Source organism: Doryrhamphus excisus, chromosome 8 (assembly GCF_030265055.1).
Source record: "Doryrhamphus excisus isolate RoL2022-K1 chromosome 8, RoL_Dexc_1.0, whole genome shotgun sequence".
NCBI classification, from domain to species: Eukaryota; Metazoa; Chordata; class Actinopteri; order Syngnathiformes; family Syngnathidae; genus Doryrhamphus; species Doryrhamphus excisus.
In genome coordinates this window covers 19,423,262-19,444,486 of record NC_080473.1, presented here as the reverse complement: position 1 = coordinate 19,444,486, position 21,225 = coordinate 19,423,262, and the positions used below count along the sequence as shown (strand labels likewise).

Sequence of the window (21,225 nt, the reverse complement as noted above, 5' to 3'; positions counted from 1 at the left end):
ACTTAGTGAACGAACCAATGAGTTTGAAACGTGAGTAACAGTGCAAGTGGGTAAGTGAGTCAGTGAAGTGAGTCACTGTAAATGAGTGTAAACAAAGGAGTAAATGTGCGAGTTAGTGAGTGACTGAGTAAGCAAAGAGATCCGAAGCAAACGAGTCAAACCAAATGGGTGAATGCATGAGGGTGAATCAGTTACGAGCTGATTCTTTATGATCTTTATGATCATTTGGAGAAAAGCTGTATGGTGAGAATCTGTTTCAAGACACACCTCATTAAATACAAGCCATCAAAAAGGTGAGGAATCCACTGAGCAGGTGAGTGGGAGTGAGCTCCACCTCCAATCTGTAAAAAACCCTCCACAATGCAACCCAGCCAAGAAGGTAGAGCTCGGTCACAATCAATTTCTACACCGCATCTTCCTGGTGAAATGAGCATCGGTGTCCAAAGTGAGGCGCAGAGGCCATCTGTGGAACGTGGCGCATTACAGAAATAAAATAAACAAAAACCCAACAAAAGTAGAAAAATTGAGCAAAGAGGCATAATGTAACTAGAAAAGGCTAAAATGTGTAAAATAAATAACAATAATTCTAAATTTTATTTGTATAGCACTTTTCAGAGAGGCTCTGTCTCCCCAGGTTCGGAGTAAAGTAGTAACTAAAAACTAATAACTAACTAATAACTAAAATAATAATGAATAAACACTTAAATGCGCCATATTTTTCATTATTTTAAGTCATTTTAGTGGTTTATTTGGTCTCAAACATATTGACAAAAATATCTTTGCATGTCAATTTGTTGGACAGTAAACATTTGAAAGTGCCTCTGCATAGTCTTATGACTGGGCAAATAACAAAGTTTGTTTTTCCAGTCATATTTTTTCCTTGCCTTCCTTCCTTTCCTTTTCTTAAAATTCACGTTTCAAAAGTTCAAAATCTCATCTCATTCTTGAGACCCAATCTGGTGAATCATCTTGTCTGGTGAGTTGAGTGCCTCGTGACACCCCTACAAATGAATCAATAGCCACGTTTACATGAGGAGTTTTTCCTTTTTCCAAATGGAATCTTTCTGAATGACTTTTCCAAAAACAATGGTATCCATGGAAAGGAATATTCCAATTTCTTGTCTACATGCACCGCTATAATCAAACAGGATCGTCAATGGTGCATGCACAGTAAAGCGTAAACATCAAACGTCAAACAGCTTCCCCAAGTTTTTCTTTCAGTTGTTGGAATAACTCCGTATTGCCAGTTTTTCATTCGTCCAGTCTTGAAATTTAGTTTGGACCAAAAACAAACTTTCAGTTCAGTGCCGATTGCTCGCCTCCATTTTTAAAGATCTACTGAAGAATGTGTCAAGATGCATGTTATGTTATATCTGATCATGCGCTGAAAGAACGCACTCTTTTATATAGAACTTTTATATAGATTTATATTTTCAGTGAATGACTGAGTGAATGAGACAATGAAGAACGTATGTGCAAGTTGAGTGATGAAGAGAATAAGCTAGGGAAGGAACCAATGAGAGAATGTCAAAGCGAGTAAACGTGCAAGTGGGTACCTCAGTGAGTGAGTGAATGAATGAGCGATTAGATGTACGACTGACTCGACATCACTGAGTCGGGAAGCAAACCAATGACTCAGTGAGAGCGACTGAGTCAGATTGAGTGACTGAGTGATGAAGTGAGTGAATGGGTGAGTCTGTGAGTCTGTGAGCAAATGAAGCAGTGTGTGGCGTGGGCGTGACATAGCAAAAGGGGGCGTCAGTAAATGAACAATGAGGTGAGCGGGTGAGTTAGTTGAGGTGTCACAAGAAAAAAAAAAAAGCGTCAATAAATAAATTAATTTAGTCGGCCTCCATATATTGCCATGTGCTTGTGTAGGAGGTTGGAAATGCTACATGAAGAATTGTAAAATTAAACATTATTCCCATGCAATTTTGTTAATTATTGATCTTACTAGCTACTATATTCTACATACATGCAGTATTTAATTAATGTAATGACATGTTTACACCAGCAGAGGGTGGGTGATGGTGCTGAATGATTCAGTAAAGGCCTGAGCTGGTTGATCAATAAATGAACAAAACTTTGAATCTCTCTCTACTGTTTCACAGTCCCTTCTATTGGCTACAGTGCTCCCTAGCCTGTGTACCCTTTGTTTTCCTTTCAGGCAGGCAGGCACAGAGTTCACAAAAATGGTGTGTGTTCACTGCAAGTGTAGTTTAAGAACCAGAGTATAGAGCGAGAGGAGCCTCCTGCACGGCCCAGCAAGGTGCACTCTATTCGGGCACATGCTCCGAACAGCCGGCCTGTTGCTACAGAGGTCAGGAGAACCGGAGTATAGAGCGAGAGGAGCCACCTGCATGGCCCAGCAAGGTGCACTCTATTCGGGCACACACTCCGAGCAGTCGGGGTGAATGCCATGGAGGTCTGTACCTAACCTTTTGGCCTTTTCAAAAACTGCGGTCCAGGCGTGGTTGCGATGTGGCATCTCAGGTGACTGCTAAGGTTTTTGTGTGCTCGATGGAGCTTTTGGTGCAACTAGCACGACGAATGTCTCTGAAACAGTGAATGTTTGCTTACAGGTAAGTTCAGGGGAAGTTATGATAAAATTAAATTCAATTAAATTAAATTATCGGTTCAATTCCACCCTCGGGCATCTCTGTGTGGAGTTTACATGTTCTCCCCGTGCATGCGTGGGTTTTCTCCGGGTACTCCGGTTTCCTCCCACATTCCAAAAACATGCTAGGTTAATTGGCGACTCCAAATTGTCCATAGGTATGAATGTGAGTGTGAATGGTTGTTTGTCTATATGTGCCCTGTGATTGGCTGGCGACCAGTCTGGGGTGTACCCCGCCTTACGCCCGAAGACAGCTGGGATAGGCTCCAGCACCCCCCGCGACCCTCGTGAGGAAAAGCAGTAGAAAATGAATGAATAAATTATCGGTTATCTGAGCTATTAATCAGATGTATCACTATGATGTCATAATTCCCTCATTTCATTTCAGCCTTTATTAAATAATACAATAATATTATGGTTTTATGGTATTATTGGTTCATTTGGTCTAAAACAGTGCTGACAATAATATCCCTTTAGCATCCATTTGTGGGACAATAAACATTTGTAAACACACCTGCATTGTTTAGTAAGTAAAAGAGTTGCTTTGTCCAGTCATATTTCTTCATCGCACTTAAAAAAAAAAATATATATATATATATTAGAATCTTAAAAAATTCTTAAGAGTCTTGTTTCATCCTCATGGACTCGTGCAACGTCTAGTTTTGTGCCTGTTGACACCGCATTAGTTAGTGAATGAATGAGTTACTAGATTGGTGGCTCGTGTGTGTTTATAATACACAAATGTGGTAGACGAGCGAATCCAAGGTGAAAAAGATAAAACCACACAGGAGGATGCAGTTTCTCAAGTGAAAAGCGTCGGCTCCTACCCTTTTGCACTCTTGTGTACACAACAAGGGTGGTGTTTGCTTGACTTTGTTGTGCTGCTGTCTGCCCTCACCCTTGTCATTCTATCGCCTTCACTTTACCTGCTTTTCCATTTATCTTTGCCTCTCTATTCTTTCTCCTCGTCCGCGGCTGTGTCCTTCCCTGTCTAGCCACCTTCCTTCTCTTTTTCTCTCCCCATGACACAAACAGAAAGGAAAGGCTTTGCAGTCCCACCGAGATCTATTGCCTGTTTAAACCCTTTCATGGTTTGCTCTGTTCCTCTCCAAGGGGCTCTCCACATGATGAGGGCGATAAGCCGTGGGCTAAGTGGGCCTCGGTGCAAGCGTGTGTGTGTCCAAACAACCTGTTTTAAATAGTGCCATACAAATTCACTCTATGCTCACACAGTCTTGACAATTCTCATGGTCACATGGACCCACAAAAACCTGCATGTCTTCACAAAAGGGAAGTCAGGTGTGATTTACTGCATGCGTGCACAAGTGGGGATCGATCTGTGGGTGTGTCCACGGTGGGGTATGATTAAAAAGGCTGAGGGGAAGCCAAATATTATACTGCAAAGGGAAAGGGCTTCGGATTTTTAATGAGAACATTCAGTCCCAATCGTGTCGGAAGTAGTGTCACGAAGCAAATGAAAGTGGAAGAAAGGGTACTGTAGTTGCTGCCTCGAAATGGACCAAAGAGGGACCTGATCAAGTTCTTCAACACCAAAAACTGCACCAAACATGCTCTATTTTATCGTGGAGTTGCATCATCATATAAAAAACATATGGTTTAGCAATTTTTATTTTAGCATTTTTATGCTGGAAAATGCTAAATTTAGGTATACAAATATATACAATTTGCTTAAATATACATATACATTTCTTTACTAATAATAGACTAACATGATTTATTAATTCAAATATTGTTGAAAAACCGTGATGGAGTGAAATTGCGAAATTCCAACCACAATGGTGGGACAACTGTATTGGCCACGGGTGTCCAAAGTGTGGCCTGGGGACCATTTACAGCGCATAGCTGTTATTTTATTGAGCTGTGGCACATTCTGAAAATAGAATTTAAAAAGAAAACTACACATAAAAATGAGCGGCAGAAATAAACAGCACAAATAAAGTTAAAATTGTAATTTTACGAACATAACGTAGTAATAATATTTTTGTAGAATAAAGCTGAAATAAAATAAAATTCATTCATTCATTCATTCATTTTCAACCGCTTGTCCTCACAAGGGTTGGAGGGGTGCTGGAGCCTATCCTAGTACACCCTGGACTGGTGGCCAGCCAATCACAGGGCACATATAGACAAACAACCATTCACACTCACATTCATACCTAGGGACAATTTGGAGTCGCCAATTAACCTAGCATGTTTTTGGAATGTGGGAGGAAACCGGAGTACCCGGAGAAAACCCACGCATGCACGGGGAGAACATGCAAACTCCACACAGAGATGGCCGAGGGTGGGATTGAACTCGGGTCTCCTAGCTCTGAGGTCTGCGCACTAACCACTCGACCGCCGCGCAGCTCATAAAATAAAGTATGAACCATAAAAGCAAAAACATGGGAGTGAAGTCAAATTATGTTAATAGAATCATAATATTACGAGAAGGCAATTTACAAAAGGTTACTAATAAGAAATATTAAATATTTGTAAAATTAAAAGAAAAAAACAACAAAATAGTGGAAAGAAAAAACATAAACTGAATTCTGTTATGTAGTTTTTAGGATATTGACAGTACATGTCTTAGTTTACAAAATATATTTTCATTTTTCAGTATGTGGCCCTTGCTAGAAAGAGTTTGCCCCCCCCCCCGATAAGCTAGTGTGCACATGCGTCCTCTTACCACAGGCTGCAGCTGGGTGCCAGGCATCATGGCGTTAGCAATCTGCATCTGTTGGGCCAGCATGGCCATGTTCTTCTGCTGGATGAGGTTGTTCCTTCCGTTGATCTCCAGTTGGGTCTTCAGGTGGGGAGGGGGGTGCAGGTATTTGCAGTTCTCCCTTGAACAGCGGCCCTGTTGGCAGGAAGGACGACGATAGGGATGAGTGGAGGCAGCAATATCATGCAAGTAAAGACATGTCTAAAAGGCGTTAAGTCTTAATTGTTGCCGTTAATGGGGATAAGTAACCAGCCTTGACCTGACATACAGAGCTATTTGCTACTAAGGTTGACCTTTCTGGTGACCTCAGCTCTACATTTGTCTACCTCAGTGATTCATACACTATTTACACCAAGTATCACCACCTCCGATATTGATGAATGCATTTCTGCACAGTAGGATTCCTTCTTCATTCATTCATTTTCTACCGCTTTTCCTCACGAGGGTCGCGGGGGTGCTGGAGCCTATCCCAGTTGTCTTCGGGCGTGAGGCGGGGTACACCCTGGACTGGTTGCCAGCCAATCACAGGGCACATATAGACAAACAACCATTCACACTCACATTCATACCTATGGACAATTTAGAGTCGCCAATTAACCTAGCATGTTTTTGGAATGTGGGAGGAAACCGGAGTACCCGGAGAAAACCCACGCATTCACGGGGAGAACATGCAAACTCCACACAGAGATACCCGAGGGTGGAATTGAACCCTGGTCTCCTAGCTGTGAGGTCTGCGCGCTAACCACTAGACCGCCGTGCCGCCCGGATTCCTTCTTCTTATGGCATTATTTACTCATATAACAATTGAACTGTGTGCGTGCACGTGTTTGAACGCATGTGCACATGATTGCGCATTCACATTTCCATTCAATGCCTAACCTCCTGCATGCTACCCCATTCTAGTGTAGTAGATACACAAACTATAGTACCCATGTACTGATTGCTACTAATTACTATTCAGACCGTGTTCCTTGCAACATTTATTTGCACCTATTTTCCCTGGGGCCAAAAGTGAGCTATTCAAGTTCAAGCAAAAGGAACAGCAGCTGGCCCCCCCGTTGCTCCTTTTTTAAATCCTTTTTTTAACAAAAGGATAAAACCATCCACTCTCCGCTATCCCTGTTAGTGCTCAAACACCTGAGAGGCAGCATGAGTGGATGATGGATGCGTAACAAGGCCTGCTGAATCATTATCGATCCCCCTCCAATTGAGAGAAGTGTCAATATTTGACATCATTTTGCAAAATAAAACGAAGCAGGATGTAGTCTTGATGGGAAACCTCATCATGCCATCATGCTCTCCTAGATTTAGATAGACGGAACAATTTGTGACCGTTTTCTCGATGCCGGGGGTCATTATATCCTCCCGGTCCTAAGAGGAGAAAGATGGGGTGGTGGGGGTGGGAATGCAATTTACACTCTTATGACGCCCGCTGAACTCCCCTGAAGAGATGTAATATCTCAGATATCTGCCGCCTTTCTTTAGTGCTTCATTCCCTTTCCGTTCACGTGTGCGAGCACCATGCTGACATACATGCTGATGAATACGGAGAAGCATGGATGGCGTTATCTGTGAACATGCTCATGCATGCATCCAGTGCCATATTACTCCAACACCAGGGTGACCAAGTGCACCGTTCCCCATGGGGAATTAAGGTTGCCTGTCATGCTACTGCTTATCTCCCTCAAATTACCGCTCTCTATGACCTGCAAGCGAACACTAGTCTGCCTAGCGACAGCATGAGACACTTTGCTGTGACGAGAAAGAAGAATGTCAAGAGTTCTTTCAGCGTCTCATTGGCTGAGAGTGGCGGCGCTCCCGGCCAGAGGCGCACATTAACCATGCTCCGTGTGTGTGTGTGTGTGTGTGTGTGCACAGGCTACAGTTATTGATCAGCGCTAATTGGGTAATGTCTTTTGATTTTCAGGGCACAATCCCCTCCGGGGGGGTAGAAGATAGCATGTCAAACTGCTGTGTTTGCTTGTGGTTAGGTGGCACCATGACGTTTAGAAAGGTGGACCCGGCAGGATGTTCTGTTTGGTGCAACAGCCACCATGTGAACCTCTTGGGGTAGTTGTATTCATCGTTACCGTATTGGCTGGAATATAAGATGAGTAATCTTTTTCAGCTGTTGAAAGCGTGGGCCGGGTCTGTTTCTTCACAATCTCCAAATACAATAAAATACATAACAGGAAAAATGGAACGGAATGGAAGAATAAAGTCAAACTATCAAGAGAAAGAAGTGTAATCTCACAGTTAAAAGTTGTAATTTTATGAAAATTATGTTGTAATTATTATGAGGAACAATTATGTCACTTTAGTATAATATAAAAATAAAAAACTATAAATATAAATAAATATATATAAATATATATAAATATATATATAAATATATATAAATTAAAAAATATATAAATATATAAAAATATTATTATTTTTTTTTGCAAACATAATACAAGGATAAACAAAAAACGGCAGGAAAAAGTTTTGAGAATAAAGTCAAAATATTTTGTGAATAAATTCATAACAACAAAAACAAAACAAGAAGGTTGAAATAGAAAAATCTGCTGTAAATTTATGAGAAAAAATCAAAATATTAAGAGAAAAGATGCAATTTTACAACAATAAACTAATAATAAAAACGGCAGGAAAAAGTTAAGAGAATAAAATCAAAATATTATGTTAATAAATTCATAACAACAACAAAAAACAAGAAGGTTGAAATAGAGAAATTTGCTGTAATTTTACGAGAAAAAAAATCAAAATATTAAGAGAAAAAGGTGCAATTTTACAACAATAAACTAATAATATTATGCGGATAAATTTTTGTAGAATAAAGTAGAAATGGGGATGAGGGAGCATACACAGTGGTGTGATAAAGTATTTCCCCCTTCCTGATTCTTGTTTGTTTTGAACGTTTTGTTAAATATTTCAGATCATCAAACAAATAGAGGGGCGTGGCCAACCGGGTGGGTTCGCACCACATCACGGCTGACCCTCCTGAAGAAGACTGCAGATGATAGTTGAAACATTCATTCATTCATTCATTTTCTACCGCTTTTCCTCACAAGGGTGGCGGGGGGTGCTGGAGCCTATCACAGCTGTCTTTGAGCGAGAGGTGGGGTACACCCTGGACTAGTCGCCAGCCAATCACAGGGCACATATATACACAAACAACCAATGGTTGAAACATGTCAAGGTCAAAATTGAATTCATTTGTCTGAACATGAATGGAACATTCACGATATTCGGTGCCCCTTGACACCTGAAGTGAGTAACCTGAGTAACTGAGAACCACACAAAGCTTCTACAATGTAAGAAGAGTACAACTGTCTAAATATGCCTCCATAAGATGAAGAATTACACTTCAGGGTGAAACAAGAATTTTAGTCTATGAATAGATAGATATGCTGCATGAGTGCTGCCAGCAATGAGTGAAAGGAAATTAATTCCAACATGTACTGGTTCCTTCGTATATAAACTATATCAGGGGTGCTCATTAAGTCGATCGCGAGCTACCGGTCGATCGCGGAGGTGGTACTGGTCGATCGCTGGTCGATCGCGGCGTGACATTAAAAAAATATCACTAAATATCACTAAAACGTCACTTGATTGATATACAGGGCAGCCATTCAGATGACAACTGAATGTTGCCCTTCGGGCGACCAATCAAATCAAACAACGTCTCTAAGTGCAGCAGAACTTACGATGTCAGCCTATCATCCATCCCCGTTACTTGATTGACATACAGGACAACCAATCAGATGACAACTGGATTTTGACCTTTAGGTTACCGCTCATGTGTAAACAACGATGCAAAGTGCTAAGCTAGTCGGCGAATTGCGAGATTTTAAAGCCCTCGCTAAAGTTTATGGTCACTAAAATGAGTGAAGGAGCTGGACCAAGTAAAAAGGCAAAAACTGGACCAAGTAAAAAGGCAAAAAACATATCACTTCCATACGGATATGGAATATTATACGGATATTATGATACGGATATTATCCATGACTGATAAACATTTGGAAGTGTGCTTGAGGCTGGCTATCAGCAGCTACTGTCCGGACTATGCATCCCTGGCTGGTTCAATTCAGTGCAAGTCATCAAAGTAAACTCAGGTAATTACAAAAAATGTTAATAGTTAATTATGTGTGTTTTGCAATATTGGCTCATTTGGTTATGTAAGGTACATCAACATACATTGTACGTACAAATAATCCTCAATACATTTGAAAATAAATAGATGTTTTGCATTTTTGTAGTGGGTAGATCATTTTGACTCGGTCATTTTAAAAGTAGCTCGCATGCTGAAAAAGTGTGAGCACCCCTGAACTATACCATCTGTACACTAAGTTGGATCCAAGTTTCATTTTTATCGTACCGTCCCTTGAGAAGACAAAAAAAAGGTTGAAATGTAAGGTGTGTACTCTTGTGCGATACTGCAGATGGATAGATAGTATCGTACTTCCCACTGCTGCATTATTCAATAGCGGCGACTGTATCACGTTGGTCTGGTAATGACCTTGGGCTTAATCAGAATCCCATAATCCTCTTTGAATATGACTTCACTATCATCAGGAAGACCTTCTAGGAAGTACCGTGGGACAGTATAATAGACAAGTGCTTTTTTTTTTAATTGCATGGGAGGCTTTGTCAGTACTCGAGTTTTATGTCTGTGGAATCCCCCAGACTGCAACTGCAATGAAAGCGTTCCACTCAGACTAGCGAGAGAGAAAGTGAAGAGAAGAAGAAAGAAGGTAGACAGAGAGGGAGCGAGGCAGAGAGCTCCTCTTATTAATATTAATCAAAGCAGTCTGTGCAAGCCATTTGAGCATCTTGCCTGGCGTCTATCTTCACTACATCCTCCAAGGGGTGACTCGTGCTACGCTTTTCCGCCAGGCCCTTCTGCACGTCCGCGTCCGTAATCACGCATTGATCCCAAATAATCTTTTAATCAGCACGTCTGTGAATTCATTCCAACGCTAACCTCACATATTCCAACTGCCTCTTATCGTCTTTTTCTTTTTGTTTGGTGACAAAACCTTGAAAACCTGGCAAGTGCCGTGACCGGTGTGACAAAAGCTCAGTGGTGGGAAGGCAGTGTCTCAAACTCTTGTGTGTTATTAATTCTCTCCTGAGGGCACCTCCTCCACCCCTGGCTGCAGACGTCAAGGAAGTGCTGTCTGGGCGAGAACGGTGATCAAAAAACACAAAAGGTATTTTTTCATCACCTTAAACATACACTGCTTAAAAACGGTGTTGACTGTAAAACAAGTCAGGTACATTATATTACTATATTGTATGAATAAATACTTTATATATTTGCCGTCAAGAAATATATACCGTAATCCCTTGTTTATCACGTTTAATTGGTTCCACACCTGATTGTGATAAGTGAATTTAAAAAAAAAAAATGTGTTTACAACTTTCTTAACATACTTTTCAACATTATTAGAGCACTCTGGACATGAAATAACACCCCTATAGTCACTTTAACACTCCTATCATTCATTTTCATCCATGAAAAAAGAAAATTGGTCACATTATGGCGGTCACATTATGTAAATTCTGCGTTGTTGCTGTATTTTATCGTTTCTTCAGAGGGATTTATAAGTGGAATAGGTGTGTCCCATTACGTGTATTCTTAACTGCCTTTGTTTATCTGTTTTTATATCTTTAGAACGCACAGAAAAGAGAAAGATGTGTGTTTGTGTCTCACATAAGGATTGTGGATGATGGGCAACCCCCGCCCACACACACAAAAGTGCAGTTTTCCTTTAAGTCTCATAGTTTGGAAACCAAGAAACGTTTATGTGAGGTTTAGCTGTCAGACCATTTCCACATTTCCATTCCACGCCTATTCTCTTCAAATCCCATACATTCCAGTTAAGTCCTATGGAACACACTGAATCCACTCAAAGCTTTTAGGCATCAATTAGCCAAAAACTCAATTTCAGCCCAAATGCATCGCTGTCGCCACATAGCCTGTTAACATGCTGGGGGGGGGGGTCGTGTGTTAGGGGTCACAGTGGTCAACACAGGAAGCCAATGACGGTGAAAAATCAATGATCTGTGATGCCACAAACTAGCACATCTCATTAACAGTACCAAAGCGAGGATTACCAAAAAGACGTGGATATTGGCATAGCTCCTGAATGTGAAAGAAAACAAAGGAGACGATTCGGCTGTCCTTTTGAATAAAGCTGCTTCTGCATTGTGATGAGATCTTAAATAGCTGCACACATCATGACTTCATTTTCAAACAAAAGATGTTTGGGAACCAAAGAACCCAAAAATGCATGAGAGAACACACAAATGGCTCATATGTCCTCTAATGAGTCTGGAATGGAATAAAAAATGGCAGCTGTGAATGAAAAGGATGGAATCTTCCATTATTTTCCATGTGAGATGAGTCATGGTGGGGGTGGGTGTTGGGGCCCACCGCGCCTTCAAACAGCAAGAAAAGGTGAGATACAGTTGCAAATAGTCAGTATGGACAATGGGATGCTGATATAGCATATAGCACGCTATATGTGTACGCATATGTGTGTGACACACACACACACACACACATACGTACACACTGTCGTCTACTAAGCATGACAGCATGACACTGGAGCAGCTCGTCATTGCCTCGAGGTTAAAGCAGATAAGAGAGGATTAGCATTCATTACTACAGAAAGAGATGATACCCGGCAGACACACACACACACACACACACACATGTGCGTGGTACAGTACTACAATGCTCAGCACACAAGTACAATGGCCGTAACAATGACAGAGCTTGTAATCCTTTTATAACAAGCCCTGGAGAGCTGCTGGATCCTCTGACTGAGGCTGCAAGTGGTCATGATGAGAAATAACATAAATTATGATAAAAAGCTGATTACATCATTTTCATATGCTTAACAATGCAATAACTACAACTGTACACAGAATGTAAAACAATGTCATCACGCTGGACATCACACAAGAGGCAAGGCAGTGGGTCACATCACTGTAAACTGACCAGCCCATAAAAATGTCACGTGTGTCTATTATTATTATTATTATTATTATTTATTATTACTTATCTTCTTTTGTGTCTGTTATTATATGGGAGCCAGGCAACGACATTTCGTTGGCAATTTCACTACTGTGTTTTTGTGCAATGACAATAAAGGGAGTCTATCTATCTATCTTGATTTTGGATTAACATTTGCAATAAGTGTGACTATTGTAATTATTTGATTAGATTGACCTCCAGAACCTTCCCCTTGTGTCTTCAAGATGCCCCCCTCACTTATTAAATGCACGTTAAATGATAAAACGTACAGTATAACCACAGACACCAATGAAATGCCAATGATATTGAGTAGAAGTTACTTCAAGTCATTTTTTACTTCACAGCAATATGGTGTGTTGAAGGACCACCAAACAAAGTGCGAAATCTCAACACTTGACAAAAAAAATTGTCAGTGAAGCATAATATATAAGGCATAAATATAAACTTTTTGGATATTTTCTTCAATAAATATTTGAACATCAATGTAAAAATAAAATAAAATAAAATAAAATAAAATAAAATAAAATAAAATAAAATAAAATAAAATAAAATAAAATAAAATAAAATAAAATTAAATTAAATTAAATTAAATTAAATTAAATTAAATTAAAAATACAATACGGCGGTCGAGTGGTTAGCGCGCAGACCTCACAGCTAGGAGACCAGGGTTCAATTCCACCCTCGCCATCTCTGTGTCGAGTTTGCATGTTCTCCCCGTGCATGCGTGGGTTTTCTCCGGGTACTCCGGTTTCCTCCCACATGAAACATGCTAGGTTGATTGGCGTCTCCAAATTGTCCATAGGTATGAATGTGAGTGTGAATGGTTGTTTGTCTATATGTGCCCTGTGATTGGCTGGCCACCAGTCCAGGGTGTACCCCGCCTCCCGCCGGAAGACAGCTGGGATAGGCTCCAGCACCCCCCGCAACCCTTGTGAGGAAAAGCGGTAGAAAATGAATGAATTAATACATATATGTAGTATATACGTATATGTACACACACACACACACACACTATATATATATATATATATATATATATATATATATATATATATATATATATATATATATATATATATATATATATATATATATATATATATATATATATAATATTTAGTACATTTTATAAATTATTGCTGTCTGCAGAAGTGTTTTGGATAGCGTCCTCCTCCCACTTTCCTTCCTCCACATTCTGCAGGCGCGCCACAACAAAATGTGGAGCTCACCCGCCAACACATGCCAAGAAAACCATCTCGCTTTAATTTAATACAGCATTTGCAGAACAAACACTTGACGGAGCACGGTGAGTTTTGGAGGCTCACGGTGTGATCATCAGTCAAACAACAGCTAATGCAGCCAACATGGTGGACAACACTCGCTCGTATGGACGTGACAGTGAGAAGGCTAAGCCAATAACCCCAAAAATAATTGAATTCATCAGACAAGATGAGCAGCTTTTCTCAGCGGTGGAAGACTACACCGGCTGCTCTCTCACTTGGAGCACACCTTGTGCTATAAGCACCTAGAAGTGTCCAACTAGAGCTCCACCAAAGTACTCTCACATCCACAATCTTCTTAAGGAACTTGTTTCATTCATCCTCTAGAAAGAAAGTTTCACTTCATAAAATGAGTCAAATAAGTTTATATCTGAAATAATGTGATTTTATTAGCCAATAGCAGTGGTGTAACCAGGACTTCTGGGCCCCATAAAAAAAAAAAAAACATGTCTCCCCATCTTCTTCAGGGACCCTTTCAAGGAAAACCGAAGCTTCTCCATCTTCAGATTGACTTGTGTGACCTACTGGTTGTAGGATGGCGGTACAACTTGTTTCCAATTAAGCAAACTTAGACGCCTGACCAAAAGGGTACAAAAGGCCGAGTCGTGTCCAATGTCAGTTGGCAGCGCTCCATTATGCGGAAGGCCACATAAGGCAGAAAAAGGGTTTGGAGCATTGTAAGCACTTTGAAGAGTATCAAAGAGTTCCAGGAAAAAGCTGTTTGGGACGTGTAGCAAGTCTGCACTCAGCAGGGGACTGCTTACATCTTTACAGGCGTCAAATTGAGGTTTATTTTTTTGAACCGTCGTATGTATGTATGCTGTAAATTTTACCTGTAATCTCACATATTAGGGAGTTAGGGTGAATGAAATGAATAACATCTTCACACGACAGATTTTTATTATTGCGGGCACGGTTTGCAGTAGATGTGGTAAATGAACAGTGAGATAATCATATTAATTAATTTCCATAGCTGATTAAATGCTGTGTTTTAGGTAGCAAACTAGTTGGGACTGAACTGGTGCGCTCCATTTACTTTGTGATGCAATTAATCAACAATCAATTCATCGATTATTGTGCAGTTTGCCGTGAGGAAGAACAAAAGTGCATCTCAGTGAGACACACATACACATACACACACATACACACACACATACCCAGACACACAGAGAGACAGAGCGACACAGAAGGCCGTCACCCCTCCCTCTGCACCTTCCGGCAGCACACTCATCCTCATCAGTGCACATTGATCAAAGTCGCTTGTACCACTTGAACAAAGGGCAGAGTGGTGGGGGCTAGTCTAAGCAGGGTGAGCACCTTCCAATAATGGAATTGTCTGTTTTGCAGCGTCAAAAATAGAAAGACGCAGAGCAGAGTAATAATAAAAAGTATAAAAAAAACAGTACAAATGGTGTTATCTGTGATGTTTCCATCATGTCAATCATTGTGTGAGGGGGCAGCGGTGATGAGGGGTCGTCACGGCGACGGGATGCCGTCAACAACACAACACAGCTGCTGTATCTCCAGCGATAATGCCGCTGTAATCCCCCTTAAAGCCTTTTTGACGAATCGCAACATCCAACACCGAGCGTGGCGACACGCGCTACAACAATAAAGGGATATTACACACATTCTTCAATTCCTCACACGCGCTCAACAGGCGGCTCACACCGCCGCCATTCACTTATTACTTCCCCGCCGTCTATCTCCCCCTTTTCCCTTTTCCATCTGTCCATCAGTGTGCATGTTACACCATTAAATGTCTGCCTCGCCATCCATCACTGCCTTTCTTTCACTTTCTGCTCTGTCTATAATCTGCCCATTGACACCAGCCCCCTTTTGTCAGACTTCCTGCCGTCATCATTCAATCACAGAGCCAATCACTGCCTTGGCTTATTGGGGCGTTACACAACTATTTTTTTTTGTTTTTTTACCTCCACCAAGAGTTTCCTGTATATTTCAGTATATTATACTGTATGTTTATTGGAAGCATGGGAAAAAAAAAACTAAAAGAAAAATAATAATAATCGGGAATTAGACTCAAATAAAGGTCAACCCAACGCCATTGCTGTTAAGGTTGGATGCAGTCATGCAATAATTTTCTTCAAACATCCCGAGGGTTACAGAACAAATAAGCGGCAGAAACCAAAAATTGTCACCGGCCCTGAGCCAGAGGATCTCATTGTCTGTCCGATAACCATCAGACACCATCTGCAAGAGAAGCCTTTTAAGGAGAAAAAAGGTCTTCAGAGGTCTCGTCTCCTTCAATGCCACAAAACTGGAATTTGCATGGGAGCACCAAACATGGGACATTGAAAGGTGGAATAAAGTAACCTTGACAACAGTACAAGGAGATCCCAGCTGAGATGTTTTCCACAAGTCACAGTGGAGTGGGCGCCATCATGATCCTTCAATGGACCATTGGAGCGTCAGCTTGTGCAGGGGCGTCAAATGGCAAATGGCTAAGTAGAGATGTTGCCAGTCCAACGGAGAACATTTGCGGACGGATGGCACGGTGATGGCCATTTAGAAAAATGGACATCAATTCCAGACAGTGAAGGCATCTTCACCACCATCAACATCATCAACATTCCGACTAGCCTCCTGGAAACACTGGCATCAAACCCATTTTTCTGCTGTTTAACGAGAACGGTGCAGCTACTCATTACTGACTACTTGTTTCAATATGTTTCTATTTCAGGGGGTTTAATTTTTTTAGTTCTGGTCTTAAACATTTGATCAGTCTATTTCACTTTAATGCGTGTTTGTAATAAATTGCGTTCTCCCCGTGCATCCGTGGGTTTTCTCCGGGTACTCCGGTTTCCTCCCACATTCCAAAAACATGCTAGGTTAATTGGCGACTCCAAATTGTCCATAGGTATGAATGTGAGTGTGAATGGTTGTTTGTCTATATGTGCCCTGTGATTGGCTGGCGACCAGTCCAGGGTGTACCCCGCCTCTCGCCCGAAGACAGCTGGGATAGGCTCCAGCACCCCCGCGACCCTCGTGAGGAAAAAGCGGTAGAAAATGAATGAATGAATGTAATAAATTGCAATCTCACTCCCTTTGCTTCCTTTCGCATTTTGGAGCTCTACTTAGAACCTCCTTAAGCGCCAACGGTGCTAAATGTACATTTGTGCAATTTTTCAACTGGTAGCATGTTATTCCTAAAAGTGAAATTACCTTGAGTTTGTGAGCAGACACACAAAGATTTTGGGCCTAAATGGACCGTTATTCGGTTATCCATAAGTCCTTGACCAAAAACCCAGCTGTCCAGCCTTAATGGAGGTCTGGCATGTGAGTGTCACTGTAATTTGCCGCGGACTTGGATGAAGAATAAAGAATAAAACAGCATGTTGACGTGAACACAGGGTTAATGCACTGTAGAGCAAAAGAGGCAGGCAATAAAAGGCACAGTGAAAGCAGCACACAGCACTCCACCATGCAACGGTCCTGGAGGATCAATACTGGATGGAGACAAAGTGCTGATAAACAGTGAGGTTTTGTGTTAATTAGCACTGACCATCTCTCCTCCCTTCATGCACTTTATCACTAGCCTTTCCCCGTCTGCATGTGTTCATTCTGCTCTGCCAACCAATGTGAGGAGCGGCAACTAAACTGAGGGAGTTCTTTTCAAAAGGGTGATAAATATCCCACTCCCGTGTTGTTTGTGGCCGATGGCTCCTACGGATGAGATTTAATGAACCTCTCATCCAGCTTGGATTATTTTCTAATTAAAAGAGCGTGAGTGATGGCGACGTGAGCCTGTTTATGACGACGCCAGTTCATAATAACTGTCGGTTAAAAACAAGAAATGACGGGCGGCGAAAACAGAAATCTAATTCATTTGAGTATTCAGCAGCATGTCGTTTGTCGGAAAGAAAGATTAGGAAATAGAAGCAATCTGAATATAAATGTGAAATCATCCACTCTCGCTGCCGGTAAATAAGATGCAGTCTAAATAATAAGCAGGGTGCTAACTGCCTGGGTGGAGCTTTTCACTTCACATTTTTCTTACTGCTTCATTTCAAGATGTTCTTATTAGACATCGACTGGCTTGGCTGTTTTAGGGGCAATACCGATACTGATTCTTAGTAGTGAAGGAGGCCGATAACAATATTTGGAGCTTAACTGCGTAAAGCATGTTTATTTAAGTAAACACAACTAACTGGAAATAAGTAAGTAATCCATCTGGTGGAATCACAGTAGAATCATGTGTTCATTACTTGACGTTAGCTGGAGGGTGATATTGGTAATGACCTGACGTTTGTTAGAAAGCCGATATCAAGTGACCTTAAGTTTTCTGTTTTATAAATGACGACACGGGGCGGCACGGAGGTCTAGTGGTTAGCGCACAGACCTCACAGCTAGGAGACCAGGGTTCAATTCACACCCTCGGTCATCTCTGTGTGGAGTTTGCATGTTCTCCCCGTGCATGCGTGGGTTTTCTCCGGGTACTCCGGTTTCCTCCCACATTCCAAAAACATGCTAGGTTAACTGGCCACTCCAAATTGTCCATAGGTATGAATGTGAGTGTGAATGGTTGTTTGTCTATATGTGCCCTGGGATTGGCTGGCGACCAGTCCAGGGTGTACGCCGCCTCCCGCCCGAAGACAGCTGGGATAGGCTCCAGCACCCCCGCAACCCTCGTGAGGAAAAAGCGGTAGAAAATGAATGAATGAATGAAATGACGACACGGTGCTTTATTTGTTATTGTCCCCTTACACCGACGTCCTTTTGATGGGTTATTCTTTTCGTGTTTTTTTTTTTTTTTGTGTGTTTGCTGCATTGCATTCACCATAATTAACGGTGATTGATCGCACCTGCTGCCTGGTGTAGCGCTTAACCAAATCATAGCAAAACACGACAAGACAGGTGTTACCGCTATCATTCCGTTCCATCCATTAGTGCCAAAAAACCAAATGCATTCCTGTAATTGCGTCTTTATCCAAATCCTTAACAATGTTTTCTTTTTAACAAGACTCAACTGTTGCCAAGCAGACTCATGTAGCCATGACAACCAAGACATTACAGTTCCCCCCGTAGACATACATCCCCTCCGCCTCCTTTTGTTTGGACTAACCAACCAGAAACACACGTAGTATGTTATGGGACATTTCGGACCAATTAACTGCTTGACTAGATATGATGAAGTCTGGAATATAGAGTGCCAAGAATGACTTGCTTTAGCTCTATAATGTCATTTCCCTCCCGAGGTCATGTTCATGATTTGGCAGGAAGGTGTTGCAACATTAAGATCAGTGTCGCATTATGTGGACAGAAGTATTGAGACATTTAAGAGCCGGATGGGGCCAACTCTTTTTCAGTGAAAAAATGAACGGACGCAACTTTGTCACTTTGATATTTTGGAAGCAACACATGCATATGCATAACACATGCAGATATGCAAATAAGTTATATATATGTATATTCCAAGAAAAAACTGCATCTCAGCTTTGCCTGTTATTTATTTAAATCAACTTCACTTGTTTTTTCACCTTTTTGCTGTCGTTTTGATTTTCAAATATTTAAATTTTTCCCCAAGCTAATTTTCCAAACAAGAAAAATTTATTTAGTTTTGTTTGTTTCTCATAATATTATGCTTTTTTTGTTTAGTATTTCAGCTCTATGGCACTAAAATTATATTATTTTTCCTCATATTATTATTATTATTTATTCATGTAAAATTGTGACTTTTCTTGTTAGAATATGACTTTTTTTCTTAACATTATGACTTTAGTATGACTTTTACAATTTCTAATAATATTCTCTAATAATATTTTGACTTAATCCCCATGACTTATTTTGTTTTATTTCTTTCTCATAATATTGTGACTTTTTTCATATTCCATTCCCAGCTACAAAAATTACTTTATTTTTCCTCACAATATTCTAAGTTTATTCTATTAAAATTGCAACTTCATTTTTCTCCTAAGAATATGACTTTTTTCTTTTAATATTTTGACATTATTCCCATAAAATGACTGTTTTTTTATTTCTGCATTTTTAAATTTCAAATATATTCTTGTACTTCTCATAATTATGATTTTATTCACATGATATTTTGACTTTATTCTTGCAATTTTTCTGCAACCTAATTTTCTGAAAATTACCACGTATTTATTACTTGTTTTGTTTGTTTCTCACAATATTCTGATTTAAAAAACAAAGAACTTTTTTTTCTTTAGTATTTTAACTCTTTGCTAATAAAATGCCATCACTTGTTTGAATGCTTTTTTTCTTCAATATTTAGATTTTTGTAAAATTACATCTTATTTCTGCCATTGTTTTCATTTCAACAATTTTCTTCTCCTAATTATGACTTTATTCCAACAATATTTTGACTTTATTCCCAAAATATAATAGCATCTCATACAACCTAATTTTCCAAGAATTATAACTTTATTTGTTGTTTTGCTTGTTTCCCATAATATTATGTCTTATTTCTTTAGCATTACACTTCATACTACTAAAATGACGTTATCATATTATGATGTTATTGTCATGATCGGTGTTATAGCTTTACTGCCGCCTTCTGCCTTTTACCTGCAGTGCACCCTGACCGACAGTAGGGGGGCTGCTCCTGAACACCTTTGGCTAATTTAGACCTAATTATTTAAGCTCCGCTCTTAGACCAGGCATCGCCAGATTGTCCCTGAAGCTCGGCCACGTGTATGATATCGCTGAACCCCTACTTTCTACTACTGGCTTTTAGTATTGCCTTGTGAGTACTAACCCGCTGGACTTATTCTGCTGTGTTTTTCTGTTGGTATAACCTTTGTCTTGCCTTGCCTTGTGCTTAGTTTTTTTTCCCGTTAGCCTTTTGCCAGTGTTTAGGTTTTTGTATTTGTTTGAAAGTTCGACTCTGCATCTTGGATTCCTGTTTCTGTTCATATTTTAACGTTTTTTACTGCAATTTTGCTGCCATTTTACATTTTAGAATGACTGGCAAGTCAATAAAAAAACGGCCCCCGCCCCACACTTTGGATACTCCTGAACTAACTAACCCATCTGGAATGTCAGTTGGTTATCATGCCGAAGATGGTGAGCCAGCACATCCTGTCCCACGAGTGACCTCACAAATGGACAAAAGTCCCACAGACACACTCCAGCAAACGTTCTCATACCTTCTTCTATTTTCATTTGCCATACATGTGAGCCCATAAGTATCTTGGTGTTTTATGTGTTCTGGGATGGAAAGCAAATGCTAGCAAAGTGCACAGCCGCCAGATTCCGCCGTATCAAATATAGAGCATAGGGTCAGTGACATTTAAGAGGAAAATGAGACGCAGGGACCATGCAAAAACACCAGCGGAGAGACACACAAAGCAACTGGCTGACAAAAACCAAGACAACATGTCGAGCAGACGGATCGGCGTCCTCTAGCGAATTCATGTTGTGTCACTCCCTCTCCATCTGCCTCCTGCCTCCGCCCCATTACGCCTTATTTGTCTGCACTCTCGGTTAAACGTTTGTTTAAACCCTGGCACTCCCGCAGAATGACAAACGCCGTTTAAAGGCGGATGGCGAGGTAAAAAGGCGTTAAGGAGGATTTAGA

At 40.6% G+C, this 21,225-nt stretch overlaps 1 protein-coding gene across 9 annotated transcripts in view; it reads right to left on the bottom strand.

The window, feature by feature from the left end:
• LOC131134153 (muscleblind-like protein 1) overlaps positions 1-21,225 on the bottom strand; it is a 155,143-nt gene that overhangs the window by 31,664 nt on the left and 102,254 nt on the right. For all 9 annotated transcript variants that reach the window (XM_058079084.1, XM_058079082.1, XM_058079090.1 and 6 more), the window contains one exon: positions 5,307-5,477. In XM_058079084.1, the coding sequence (XP_057935067.1) occupies positions 5,307-5,477 (171 nt within the window). The remainder of the gene's footprint in view (positions 1-5,306; positions 5,478-21,225) is intronic.